This window comes from Theropithecus gelada, chromosome 9 (assembly GCF_003255815.1).
Source record: "Theropithecus gelada isolate Dixy chromosome 9, Tgel_1.0, whole genome shotgun sequence".
Classification (NCBI taxonomy): Eukaryota; Metazoa; Chordata; class Mammalia; order Primates; family Cercopithecidae; genus Theropithecus; species Theropithecus gelada.
The window spans coordinates 23,148,098-23,162,956 of NC_037677.1; the positions used below are offsets into that span (position 1 = coordinate 23,148,098).

Below are 14,859 nucleotides of genomic sequence, written 5' to 3' on the forward strand. Positions count from 1 at the left end.
CTAGAAACGGTGACACCCAATACTCAAATTCTGGTTTCTTAACACCGTTTTCCACCAAAAGGAATGTGGGTTCCTTGGAGAACAGTGAATAACAGGGCTGAATATCTCCTGCCAGAAATGGGGTGCTGAAAAAACGATAGGAGGACACAGAACCAGATTAAAGGGCCTCCCCCATGGGCCATACGTTGGATAATTGAGTATTAAAATAAATAATGACAGTGTTATAATCTACAGAATCAAATAAGATGGCTGGGCGTAGTGACTCACGCCTGTAATCCCAGCACTTTGCGAGGCCAAGGTGGCGATCACTTGAGGCCAGGAGTTTGAGACCAGCCTGGGCAACATGGCAAAACCTTGTCTCTACTAAAAATACAAAAAGTCAGCTGGGTATGGGGGCGGGCGCATGTAATCCCAGCTACTTGGGAGGCTGAGGTGGAGGATCACCCGGGAGGTGGAGGTTGCAGTGAATCGAGATTGCGCCACTGCACTACTCCAGCATAGGCAACAGAGTGATACCCTATCTCAAAAAAAAAAAAAAAATACAGAATAAAATAAGAATCCAAGAGCCCATACAGTTAAGAGCTTCCTTACAATGGAATACCAACTCTTCACCTCTTCTGAGAATGAAATAATAATAATAATAAAAAAAATAGAATACCAACTGTCTTGTAGAAGAGTGATATAGAAGAAATGATGAAAATAGAAAAACAGCCATTTGACAACCATCAGAATAATCTTTACATAATCTGAAAACACTTCACCCAAAATAGGTTAAAATAGTAACTTTAGATTGAAGAAACCTGGCAGATGGTATCCTTTTTTTTTTTTTTTTTTTTTTTGGGGGGGGATGGAGTTTCACTCTTGTTGGCTAGGCCGGAATGCAATGGTGCAATCTCAACTCACTGCAACCTCCGCCTCCCGGGTTCAAGCAATTCTCCTGCATCACCCTCCTGAGTAGCTGGGACTACAGGCATGTGCCACCATGCCCGGCTAATTTTTGTATTTTTAGTAGAGAAGGGGTTTCACCCACGTTGGCCAGGCTTGTCTCGAACTCTTGACCTCAGGTGATCCATCCGCCTCGGCTTCCCAAAGTGCTGGGATTACAGGTGCCCGCCACCATGCCCAGCTCATTTTTTATATTTTTAGTAGAGACAGGGTTTTACCATGTTGGCCAGGCTGGTCTTGAACTCTTGACCTCAGGTGATCCGCCCACCTCGGCCTCCCAAAGTGCTGGGATTACAGGCATGAGCCAGGGCGCCCGGCCCGACAGTATCCTAATCAAGTGATCCAGGCACACATCACCGGTAGCAGGACAGAGAGACAGCAAGTGCCTCCTGGTGTGAGGAGCTGAGGACGGCACCGCTCTTGTGGTATTCTTGCCAAACATTCATAACCTGGATTGATTCTTGAGAAATATCAGAGAAGCCCCACTGAGAGGCTCAACAACATAACTGGCCTGCACTCTTCCAAATACCAAGGTAAATGAGAGGCAAAGAAATACTGTTGTAGATGACAAGAGACTACAGAGTCATGACCCCTAAATGCAACGTGAGATCCTGGACTGGATGCTGGAACAGAAAAGTACGTTTTCCCTTTTGTTATAACAGTTCACAAGTGGCAAGATCTGAATGAGGCCTATAGATAGATACGAATATTGTAAAAAAAGAGGCCGGGTGTGGCATGTGGTGGTGGGCGCCTGTAATCCCAGTTACCCAGGAGGCTGAGGTGGGAGAATCACTTGAACCTGGGAGGTGGAGGTTGCAGTGAGGTGAGACTGTGCCACTGCGCTCCAGCCTGGTCAACAGAGCAAGACTCTGTCTCAAAAAAATGAATTAAATAAAAAAGAGTGTTCTGCTAACGTTACCCACAATATGCAATTCCGTAGTGGTACCGAAGGCTTTGAAAATCAAGTAATAGGAAGACAGCCCATTAATTCCAGGCCACAAGCAGCCCTGGAGAGAACAGAAATTCAGGAAAAAAAAAAAAGAGAGAGAGACAGAAAAGGTAGGATTATCATACTCAGTTCTGGGTTCAAGTCCCGGCTCAGCTGCTGTCTGGCTGCAGAACTGGGCAGACCCCCTGACCTCTCAGGTCTCATTCCCACCAGATTTTCTGGCGAACAAGCCACAGTCTTCATCACTAAGCTACAAAATGTATTTTGCATGAGTATGTATGTAAATAAATAAGTCATCTTTTGATAATAACACGAATGCTGTTTTTTTTTTTGAGAGAGAGTCTCGCTCTGTTGCCCAGGCTGGAATGCAGTGGAGTGATTTTGGCTCACTGCAACCTCCACCTCCCGGGTTCAAGCGGTTTTCCTGCCTCAGCTTCCCAAGTAGCTGGGATCACAGGTGTGCACCATCACGCCCAGCTAATTTTTGTATTTTTAGTAGAGATGGGGTTTTGCCATGTTGGCCAGGCTGGTCTCGAAATCCTGGACTAAAGTGATCCACTCGCCCTGGCCTCCTTAAGTGTTGGGATTACAGGTGTGAGCCACCGTGCCTGGCCTAAAATGGATTCTATTTTAATATCAGTCAATCACAAAAGAATCCCCATAGACAGCCCTCTCTTAGATGTTAATATTATTTTCACTAAAAAAAGGAGGGGAGACGAAGAAATGGCATCCTTAGTAGAATGCAGCTGGTAAGTTTCCCTCCAATTCTCAATACATTTTGCAATCCTGTTAGTTCTTCTTCTGTAATAATTCTGCTCTTTCAGTTCTCCTCCTCCCCTCTTTTTGGTGTGTCTAATTTGCTTTGCATGCATTTCTTTGGAGCTCGCATGGCTTTGCATTTTAAATACCAAGAGTACATAAAAATAGCCATTTTGAATCCATAACACCTCTGGAATATTTCCACCCATAGGCACTTAAATATAGAAACTTTTATTCAAATAGCTCACACTATGATTTTGCTTTATTATTCTAAGAGCTCTGGAGTTTAGGAATAAATCACATGAAAAGGAGGTAGTGCTGGGACAATGCCAGCATGCCCCCTAGTGGGCAGCAGGAAACATTTCATTTTTAATAAGGGTCCAGCCACGTTAACATGTTCACTGTTCAGTTGCTAATCTTTGAAGAATGAATTGCATATCTTTATAAAAGAATTCCTGTGCGTTATCTTTGGCTTCTTAAGCAGAGAACGGTGAGCATGAGGAAACCTCTCTATCACGACTCAGGTCCATTTCTTTGGACCATTTGTAAGAGTCCATCACTGAGTGAATTTCTGTGCTAGCTCCAATTTGGTGCCGCCCCCTGTGCCTGTGGGATGTCCGCGTGGTGCAGACAGTGTCTTGGTGTTTCCAATTCCAACAGTCTCACTACTACTAATGCTTCTGAGACTCTATTTTTTAAATATTATTTTTAAGTAGAGAGGGGATCTTGCTATGTTGCCTAGGTTGGTCTTGAACTTTTGGTCTCAAGCAAAACTTCCACCTCAGTCTCCCTAAATGCTGGGATTACAGGTGTGAGCCACCTTGCCTGGCCATGCTAATGCTTCTAAGTTTGCAGTCTCAAACTTGTGAAATTATCAATGGGCCTCACTTAACACATCCTCTTCAGGATAAATATTAATAAGTAATATTAAGGCATCCTAATGTGTTAAGAGGATGGATTCTAACCTTCAGGGAGATTTGGGCCATCAAGGGCACGATAATATATAAAGGATTACTGTAAAAGTGTTAGAACACCCATTTAAAATAGGCTATTCTCTTATTTAGTATCTTGTGTCTATACTTTCTTCCATCTCACTTAAAAAAAAAAAGGCCCACATAATTTCTTGGAAATAAAAACATAATAGCCCTTTTAATAAAAAGACAAAAGTGGTCGAGACTGTGGCTGGCATGTTCTACATAATTCACATTCCTTAAAGTTTCCATTAAGTCTTTTTAGGAAGAAAAGATTGTCCTCATTTGTTTCTGGCTTGCAATTATACATTTCTTGACACTTTTCAAAACAGAGACACTAACAGCAAGAGACTTTTTCACCTGAGAGGTCTGAGCAAAAGCTCTCTTTACCTGTTAATTATCTTAGGAGTCTATCATGGCAGCAATTGACATGTGACCCTTACAAGTCTTCCTTATTTTGTGGCTGTAATCACATGGGAAGGTCATTTGTCCAGGTTTTATCTCTGTGTATCTGTCAGGCTTAGAGATGGGCAGAGAAACAATTCTTTGGAGAGACTGTTTCTCATTCTTGGACTAACAATGAATACCACATATTTGTCTACAGATTAAAGAAATTACTCATTAAAAAAAAAAAAATGTATACACGTGTATGCACAGTGGAGGGAAGGCCAGGGAGAAAGCAAGGGGAGAAACAGTTATGGCTTATACTCACTTTGTACTCTGAAGAAATAGGACTTGTTTATATTTCACGTAAAATATTAGAAGGATTGGCCAGGCACGATGGCTCATGCCTATAATCTCAGCACTCTGCGGGGCCAAGGTAGGTGGATCACTCGAGGCCAGGAGTTTGAGACCAGCCTGGCCAACATGGCAAAATCCCAACCCTAGGAAAAATACAAAAATTAGCCAGGCGTGATGGTGCACACCTGTGATCCCAGCTACTAGGGAAGCTGAGGCAGGACAATTGCCTGAACCTGGGAGGTGGAGGTTGCAGTGAGCCAAGATCACACCACTGCTTTGTAGCCTGGGCCACACAGCAAGACTCTGTCTCCAAAAAAAAAAAAAAAAAAGTATATAGAATGCTAGTACAATCTAATAGATCTCTTTTCCTGGGTAAATATTATATTAAAGAACAGAGCACTTCATTTTTAAAAGGTAAAGTACCAGAAAGAGTGTGTGTGACATCAATCATTAGAGAAATTACGGTAAATTGTTCAAAATGATACACAGTTTGGCAATCAGATTGGGGAAGGTGCAGGAAAGCTTATTTTGATTCAGTTCTTGGGAAGAAAAGATGAAAAGTTAACACCTGCATACCAAAAGAAGATAGCAAAAATGAAAAGACAGCAGAAGTCCTCTACTGTTTGGGGATGTCATTCTTTTCCTCCTTAACCTCTTGGGATTTTTGGATACTATTTTAAGATTCTTCACTGAAATATTTTCTAGGAGAATTAGCTCCCAAAAAACAGCTATGAGGCTTTAACTTGAAGAAAGACAGAACGTACATACTGCTTTACAACTGTTGGCTATCAGGCTGGCAGTCTTCTTGAAGGTCTTCTCAAGGTAGTGTGCAAATCTTTCATTCTCATTTTCCTTTGACCCAAGCTGAAGAAATTCACCTATAAAGAAGGAAAAGAGTCATTTGAGAGGTGGTTTTATTGCCTAGCTACACACCAGGACTGAATAACAAAGAAGAAAAATCAGAATCAACGTACCACGCACCAAATCTTCAATAACTTGGGTTAAAATAGATATAACAGTTGTATTTCCAATTCGTGCCAGAGCTATAGATGCTGCAGAAAGAATTAAATCTCCAGCAAGAACAGCCTAGGAAAAGACAGGGGGAAAACAAAACGTTCAGAAAAATTTATCAGAGCAGTAGAGCCAACGATGAACCTGACTGGAGGGGAGCTTCGTGGAAGTGGGGGCTCATCTTGGATGCAGGTGTTTTTACCTTCCTCTTCCTCAACAGGAGTCCATAACAATCAGCTACAGATTTGGACAGTGTTTGAACTGGATTGGCTCTCAGAGATGACCATGTCACTCTTCCCAGTTCGTAACAATTGGTTACAGATTTGGGACAGTGCTTGAACTGGACTGGCTCTCAGAGATGACCATGTCCATCTCCCCAGTTGACAGCTGAAGAAATCAATGCCTGGAGAGGGAGAGCAGTTTCACCCACCAGCCCCACCAAAATGCAGCTGCCTTCAGTTTCACTACACTGGATGTTCACTCTTCCCTTATGCCTTTCCACTTACTGTTCCTTCTGCTCAAAAAGTTCTGCCCCCTTCTTCACTGAGTGGACTTATTTGCATAATTAGTTCAGTTGCCACTTCTAAGAAGTCACCCCCCAACCCTAAGTCTAGTCAGATGCCTCCCTTTTGTGTGAGTACAACACCCGTGCATGCTGCGACCATCACATCTTGCATACCAGTCAGTGATGCTCTAGTCTCTACACTCCCAGGTCAACGGGGAGGGTGGAGTGGAGCGGGAGCTCGGATTAGGAATCATCTCAGCTAGTACTGAGCACACCCCAGAGCATGGCACGAAACATGTTATTTTCAATGAAAATTAAACCAAAGAATTTTGCCTCCGAGTGAAATGCTTTTTGTACTATGTGACACTGCCCCTCATTCCCAGACACACAAAAAAATTTTTTTCCATTGAACACTAAGCAATCAACATCTTTCCAGTCTTCTTTAGACTGTGATGGATGTCTACACTGTACTAGCAACTAGTTATAAATTACTGCACAAATAGTTGAATTATATGCTATAATGAAATACATGCTATGTATATTAATTTGCATATTTAAAGATATATATATGTTACATTCAATTTTTTTTTTTTGAGAAAGAGTCTTGCTCTGCTGCCCAGGCTGAAGTATAGTGACACGATCTCAGCTCACTGCAGACTCTGCCTCCTGGGTTCAAGTGATCCTTCCACCTCAGCCTCATGAGTAGCTGAGACTATAGGCGTATACCACCACGCCCAGGTAATTTTTGTATTTCGACTAGAGATGGGGTTTCACCATGTTGGCCAGGCTGGTCTCAAACTCCTGGCCTCAAGCGATCCAACTGCCTCAGCCTCCCAAAGTGCTAGCATTCCCAAAGTGCTAGGATTCCAGGCATGAGCCACCACGCCCGGCTGTAAGTGTTATATTCTGTAGTAATTAGTCATAAAGGCTAGAGTTCACAGATTTTTCAACACACCTATTTTAGGTACTTATCGTCTTAGTTCTTTGGTATCTAAAATAGTGATGTTCAGTGTGTTTACCAATTAATCACCACTTTATGTAATATACATATTATGTAAGAGATCCTGATGTAAGTATATGCTTATAAAGTCATTTTACAAATTATGATATATAGGTACCCACTTATATTCTCCCACCCAGCCCCTACATCATTAGCAGCTCAGGGCTCAGGATCCATTGGCTTTTACTTCTTTCTTCTCCTGGCTGGGGGGATCCTAGAGACCAAAAGGTCCAGCATATGACATGGAAGCCACAGGACTGTGGACAGCCAGCGGTGGGAGTTAAAGGAAAGAAGAGATAGGAAGCCCAGGCCAGGCCTAACAAGGGCTCACCGAGAGGGCACAGTGTGTGTGGGTTTTTGTACCGGTAACGTAGCATTTGTGGGTCAGAGGCAGAAACAGGTAGGAACTGGCAAGTAGCCCTGTGCTAAGCAGATGGCTGTCAGAACTGAAAGAGGCAGGTGAGAGCAGCACATGTATCCCTGGCCTGCCCTCAGAAAGAGGCCCCTAATGGCCAAGGCAGACACACAGGGGCTAGCCAAGGCGGAGACCATCATTTGTTCTCTTGATCCTCTTCCCCCACCCAAGGCTCCAAATAAGGCTTTAGGACTGGCCCTGCCTGAAAACAGACACAGCTGATTGCAGGGACGGGTCACAGAGTTACCCACATCCTCTCCAAATCAAAACGCCATCTGCTTTTTTGGCCAACCTTCTGATGTACAGAATTTAGTCAACAGGACGTAAAGCCTTTCCATCTAAAATTTGAAATAAAAGGCATATAAATGAAATTGCAGGACTCCATTTCAAAACAAAGTCATTTATGTTCAAATAACATCAGCATGTGAAGATAATAATAAACATATGTGTGTGTGTGTGTGTGTGTGTGTGTGTGTGTGTGTGTATCTTCTTTTAATACGGACAATAGGAATTAACCAGGAATACTATAAATCTGTGAAAGAAAAGGAGGTGAAGGTGGGGTAGTTCTAGTTGCACAAACCTTTTTTTTTTTTTTTGAAATGGAGTCTCACTCTGTTGCCCAGGCTGGAGTGCAGTGGTACAATCTCGGCTCACTGCAACCTCCTTCTCCCAGGTTCAAGTGATTCTCCTGCCTAAGCCTCCTGAGTAGCTGGGATTACAGGCGCACGCTGGCTAATTTTTTTTGGTTTTTTAGTAGTGACAGGGTTTTGCCCTGTTGGCCAGGCTGGTCTCAAACTCCTGACCTCAGGTGATCCGCCCGCCTCAGCCTCCCAAAGTGCTGGGATTACAGGCGTGAGCCACTGTGCCTGGCCTGCACAAACTTTTTGTTTGCTCTTCAGTGGAGGCACGTGTGTGGTGATGGTGATGGATGCCTGTGCATTTTCATTCTCATCTGTTCAACTTTATTCTCATCCTTTAACTTAAACCAGAATCTATGCATCCTTAAACCAAAGTCCCTGTTTCTCATATTCCCAATGCTAATAATACAGAAATATGCTTTTATACATATACGAACTAAATCCAATTACAGAACTTCTATTTCAAAAGATAGAATTTTCATAGTAGAACAGTATCTCTGAGGTTTCTTTTTCCTTTTTTTTTTTTTAGTTTTGTTTGCTTTGACATTTATATGCAGCACTCAAACAAATGTTTAAAAAATTAAACTGAATCTGGGTAATCTAAGCCCAAAAGTAAAATGTTTGATTCCTCATGAAATACACTTTTTGGATACCCATGAAAATCCCTTTCCTCATAACCAAAGGAATTCTATTAGAAATACTAAGTTTATTTTTCCATGGTATTTTTTATTATTTATTTATCAAATATCTGTATATAGACAAGACATGAATACTTCTTTGAAATTCAGAAGACCATATTACATTTGAGCAAACGTATTTTTAATGAGACAAATCTGAGAAATAAATGCGGTCCAAAAAGCATGTGATTCAGGAAGAGAGATTTAAAAAAAAAACCAAAAAAACCATACCTTCTTTTCACCCCAGATCTTATTAACTGTGTGTTTTCCTCTTCGAGAACTTGCATCGTCAATAACATCATCGTGAACCAGACTAGCAGTGTGGATCATTTCTGCAATTAAGGCTATGGTGCGCTGGCTGGCTTGCACATGTCTAATTAACAGAAAGCAATGCTTTTTTAACAGACGCCGCCTAGAACCTTCTCAGCAATCAGCTTGTGAAAACTGGACATCGGATCTAGGATAAAGAATGTTATTTCTCTAAGAGAAACAGTATAAAAACTTTGGCTTCACGATAGAGCCATTTCTATACATTTACAAACGTATGAGAAACCCTGCCACAACTACATTTTATGAATTCCGCATTAAAGAAGTAGAAATTGTACAATTAACCAAAAATGCAGTAAACGATCAGAAGTCTGGCTGATCTTATTGGGCTGAAGAATCATCTGTATGACAGTGTTCTTGGTCAGATGTTTAAGTTTGTAAGTTTACAATTAAATTTTGGGGTGGATAGGGAAGAGAGGTGAAAAGCATTTTTAAAAAGTATTTTAAAGACTCAACTGTCTCAATGTTCAAAGCTTTTAATACTGTCTTTTTTTTTTTTTTTTTTTTTTTGAGACAGCGTCTCGCTCTGTTGCTGAGGCTGGAGCGCAGTGGTGCCATCCTGGCTCACCACAACCTTCGCCTCCCAGGTTCAAGTGATTCTGCCACCTCAGCCTCCACAAGTAGCTGGGACTATAGGTACACACCACCCCACACAGCTAAATTTTATATTTTTAGTAGAGATGGGGTTTCACCACGTTGGCCGGGCTGGTCTCGCACTCCTGACCTCAAGTGATCCGCCCGCCTTGGCCTCCCAAAGTGTGGATTACAGGCCTAGTAATTATAGGCCAAGGATTACCGCGGCCTGCGTAGTAATGTCTTAAATTAAACATTTAGTATGACAATCTCAGTAACCAACAGATGTTTGTAAAACTTTCTTCCAACTCACATTTAACCTTCTCATTAGAAATTTAAACTTTTATTTCCCAAATTTAACACAAACTATAGAATAAGTAGGCTCAAGAAGATAGTATGCAGATAGGAATTTTACAGTTCAGAGGGAATGTCCACCATTTTATTTTAATCATTATTACCACCATCATTTACGGGAATTTTTATTTTTATTATTTATTTATGTATTTATTTATTTTTTGAGACAGAGTCTTGCTCTGTCACCCAGGCGCCCAGGCTGGAGTGCAGTGGCATGATCTTGGCTCACTGTAAGCTCCGCCTCCTGGGTTCATGCCATTCTCCTGCCTCAGCCTCCCGAGTAGCTGGGACTACAGGCGCCCACCACCACGCCGGGCTAATTTTTTGTATTTTTAATAGGGGCAGGGTTTCACTGTGTTAGCCAGGATGGTCTTGCTCTCCTGACCTTGTGATCTGCCCGCTTCGGCCTCCCAAAGTGCTGGGATTACAGGTGTGAGCCACCGCGCCCGGCCATCTATGGGAATTTTTAAAAACTAAATTTCAAGAAAATCAAACTGGGGAAATAACCATTTGGAACCTAAAACATATGCCTGATTTAAACACGCACTACCCAAATGTTGCACTTACTCCAAATGCTTATTTTCAAATATCATCAGGTTACATCTTACAGGGGAAAGAAGGGGGAGGGATTCTGAAATATGACTTTTTATTAAAAAATCGAATCTGAACATCTGCACAAGGTAATGCTCATTCCAATTCCTCAGACCCGGCAGAAAGCAATGAAAAATGAAGTATAACTACATAAAAGTGCTGGAATTTAACGATCGACACTAAATCAGCATGAGAAAAGCTTTCGATCTTGCTTTACACATAATTTTACAATATGATTTCATGCTGGCTCCTCTTATCAGCAGCCTTGGAACTAAACCCTAGACCCTTCCAACTGCTCTCAGCCTGGAAATCGTGTCTACAGTGCTACTCATCCTTTTTTGTTTTTTTTGAGATAGAGTTTTGCTCTTATTGCCCAGGCTGGAGTGCAATGGCGTGATCTCGACTCACTACAACCTCTGCCTCCCGGGTTCAAACCATTCTCCTGCCTTAGCCTCCCGAGTAGCTTGCATTACAGGCGCACACCACCACACCCAGCTAATGTTTATATTTTTAGTAGAGACAGGGTTTCACCATGTTGACGAGACTGGTCTCGAATTCCTGAAGTCAGGTGATCCATCCACCTCGGCTTCCTGAAGTGCTGGGATTACAGGTGTGAGCCACCACACCTGGCCTATTCTTTATTAATATTTCAGTTACAACTTCTTAATATGTCTAGATCACAACAGATTCTTCCAAGGGGGAAGTATTAAAACAAAAGCAGTGGAGGGTAGGGACAAATTAGCATATAAAAACCACTTCCGTAGTCTAGGCACAGTTACAGGCTCCTGCCTGTAATCCTAGCACTCTGGAAGGCTGAGGCGGGCGGATCACTTGAGGTCAGGAGTTCCAGACCAGCCTAGACACATGGCGAAACTCCGTCTCTACTTAAAATACAAAGATTAGCTGGGCATTAGTGGTGTGCATCTGTAATCCCAGCTACTTGAGAGGCTGATGCAGGAGAATCACTTGAGCTGGGAGGCGAAGGTTGAAGTGAGCCGAGATTATGCCACTGCACTGCACTCCAGCCTGGGTGACAGAGACTCTGTCTCAAAAAAAAAAAAAAGAAAAAAAAGAAAAAACCAAAAACCCCAATAAACCACTTCAGTAAATGAGAAAACAGAGGTTCAGGTGACTTTTAGGCCACCTGAATCCCTCAGTGAGATTCAGTTTTTACATTAGAATACTTAAATATTTTTCAGGTAAATTTACTAGGCCCTATCTTCTTTGAGTTGAATGCACAGGAAAAGATATAGACATTTATAGTTGTTTTTTTTTTTTTTAAATATAAAGGCTATTTTTAAGAATATTTTTACAAGTGAATTTCAGTCTAATAAATTAGACACCTCCTACTAGTTAGTAGTAGACCTTACCTTAAAACAACAGGTGAGGTCTAGCCTTTCTCATGCATTCAGAAGTTGGGCACCACTTCCATTATCATAAATTGTATCAGCAGACGGGGCTCCTGCTGAGAAGTTGCAATGAAATTGCCAGCACTCACCAAGATACTAGAGTTGTTTTGGTAATCTGAAGCTATTATTACAACAAAGATTTCTTAAAATATTTTGAAACTTCATAGACCTCTATATATCCATCTAAAAATGTCATTTTGTGCCTGGCGTGGTGACTCATGCCTGTAATCCCAGCTCTTTGGGAAGCTGAGGCGGGAGGATTACCTGAGGTCAGGAGTTCGAGACCAGCCTGGCCAACACGACGAAACTACGTCTCTACTAAAAATACAAAAATTAGCCGGGCGTGGTAGTGGGTGCCTGTAATCCCAGCTACCTGGGAGGCTGAGGCGGGAGAATCGCTTGAACCTGGGAGGTGGGGGTTGCAGTGAGCCGAGACTGCACCAGCCTTGGGGGTAGAGTGAGACTCTGTCTCCAAAAAAAATAATAATAATTTAGAAAATAGAATAAAAAATGTCAAATTGTTGACTGATGAAATCAGGATGAAACTGGAATGTTACACAGTCTCTACATAGACTATAATAGAGAGGTGGTAACTGGTACTGGTAACACAGTCTCTACATAGACTATACATCCTATTTCAGATGCTCCATAGTTTTACCTGATGTATTTTTTTATACAGGTTGGCTTTAGTGTGTGTCAGCTTAAATCTGGAAAATGCTGCCACTGCTTATCCATAACATGAGGGTGGGACAGATGACCAAAATGCACAGATTACAGAAAAACCTCACACTGTCCTTAAGATGACATCTCCAAAATGCCAAACTGAATCAAGCCTTCAAAAAACTGGGCACTGTTTCTACTTCCTACTGTGAAATAGTGGTCACATTTTCCCAGGATCTGGGAGAAGTGACAGGCAAGGTAGCATGGAAAATGAGGCCCTTGGTCTTGAGAGTTGGCTATGTCCTCTGTACTTCACACCTACAAGAGTATGCTACGATTCAGCATGCCTCTCAGGACTTTTCTTCCCCGCTTCATTAGATTTTAAAAATTATTATTATTTTTTTTGAGATGGCGTCTCGCTCTTTCCCCCAGGCTAGGTAGAGTGCAGGAGCGCTATCTTGAGTCACTGCAACCTCCACCTCCTTAATTTTAGTCATTCTTCTGCCTCAGCCTCCCAGGTAGCTGAGATTACAGGCGTGTGCCACCATGCCCAGCTAATTTTTGTATTTTTAGTAGAGATGGGGTTTTGCCATGTTGGCAAGGCAGGTCTCAAACTCATGACCTCACATGATCCACCTGCCTTGGCCTCCCAGAGTGCTGGGATTACGTGAGCCACTGCACCCGGCCAAAAAAATTTTTTTTAATGAAGAGTTTCAAACATACCTAAAAATGGAGAAAATAATATAATGACCCTACCTGTGAATCCTTTACGAGATTTACATGCAGTTTTACAAAATTTATTTTCTCTGTTCATATTAATATAAAATGTGAAGTCTTAAATTGCAAGTAAACCTCTAGTGTGTAGGGAGGGATTCATATCAAGGGCGTCTCCAATCTAAGGAATGGCCCTACAGGGAGAAAGCCTGTGAGCTCCAACTTCAAGGCCATCCTCCCCAGCCACTGCTCATTCACCTTCTAAACTTAAAGAAACATGTAAGGCTCGGAGTAAACTCTGTCTCTCTTTAGTGGGAATTGTTTTAACTTGATCATAACAGTCATAGATTTGTTAGCACTTTAATGTCAAGAGAAAATAATTGGTATCTAAAAGCAGCAACTCCTGAATATTTTTGGATTTAGTTGTGGATATAATGGATGTCTGCAAAGTTGCATCATAAATGGTACGGGGTCCACGCTCTTGCTTATTTGCTTGCCACTGAAGAAGCACTTACAAGAGCTTCTGAATCCTGGGATATGTGGAGAGAGACCCCTATGACGATATCTGGATCTGCAATTTACCCAGGTTGCTCTGCGCAGAGCTTTCTCTACAGGGTCCAGGGTACTATGGACTATCCAGCATTCGGTTCTTTCAAATTGGGCATGGGCAAGGGAAGTGTGGGAGTGCCCAGGCACAGTGGCTCATGCCTGTAATCCCAGCACTTTGGGAAGGGGAGACAGGCGGATCACTTGAGGTCAGGAGTTCAAGACCAGCCTGGCCAACATGATGAAACCCCGTCTCTACTAAAAATACTAACATTAGCTGGAAGTGATGGTGCATGCCTGTAATCCCAGCTACTCGGGAGGCTGAGGCAGAAGAATTGCTTGAACCTGGGAGGCGGAGGGTGCAGTGAGCCAAGATTGCACCACTGCACTCCAGCCTGGGCAACAGAGCAAGACTCAAAAAAACAACAAGAAAAGTATAGGAGTTGATTCCTTCACAGACAGAATCAGCCTCATCCTGGCATGGAGGGTGCTGAAGAAGGTGCACACACCACGGTCACAAGCCCTGCAGCCCTCTTGCTCTCACTGAGGTTCTTATGCTTGACCTTGCACTCATGCATGAAATGATGACCATCTGCTCATCAAAATCTCCACCTTAGTGAGTGTCCCTTACTGTAGACTGTACTTCAAAGATCCGTTTTAATAGTGATTACGGACATATCCAAAGTGCCGTCTTCTAGGTGAAAGACAAAACCATGTCCTTTGGTAGCAACCTTCTTGCCTAACAGCAGCAGCAGTGGCTGGCTCAGTGACGCAGAACACACACAGAAACCAGGAATGGTTCTAGAGTTGTTAGTGGCCTGACCTTTGGAATCACTGGAGCCAGTCAGTGCTAAACGACTGTTTTGTTACAGTCTTTCCAGTGAGAAGCTGTGGTAATTTCCTTAGTTTTTATAGTGCTATAAAAGTTACCTCCTCTGAATACAGGATTGTTATCAAACCTGGACTCTCAACCTGTTATCTAATGTGAAAACTGTGACTTATAATTTGACCCTCTAAACATCTAGTTCAGCTTTGAAAACTGGACTAATGTAATTCAATGCCATTGACTGTTTG

General features: G+C 42.4%; 1 protein-coding gene across 4 annotated transcripts in view; it reads right to left on the reverse strand.

Annotated features, from left to right (window-relative positions):
* PDSS1 (decaprenyl diphosphate synthase subunit 1) overlaps nt 1-14,859 on the reverse strand; it is a 51,021-nt gene that overhangs the window by 17,374 nt on the left and 18,788 nt on the right. For 2 of the 4 annotated variants that reach the window (XM_025395452.1, XM_025395453.1), the window contains 3 exons: nt 8,843-8,984; nt 5,340-5,451; nt 5,134-5,243 (listed from right to left, as the gene is read on the reverse strand). In XM_025395452.1, the coding sequence (XP_025251237.1) occupies nt 5,134-5,243; nt 5,340-5,451; nt 8,843-8,984 (364 nt within the window). Of the gene's footprint in view, nt 1-5,129; nt 5,244-5,339; nt 5,452-8,842; nt 9,069-14,859 lie in introns of all 4 variants that reach the window. The other 2 variants (XM_025395454.1, XM_025395455.1) reach the window with 2 other exon arrangements.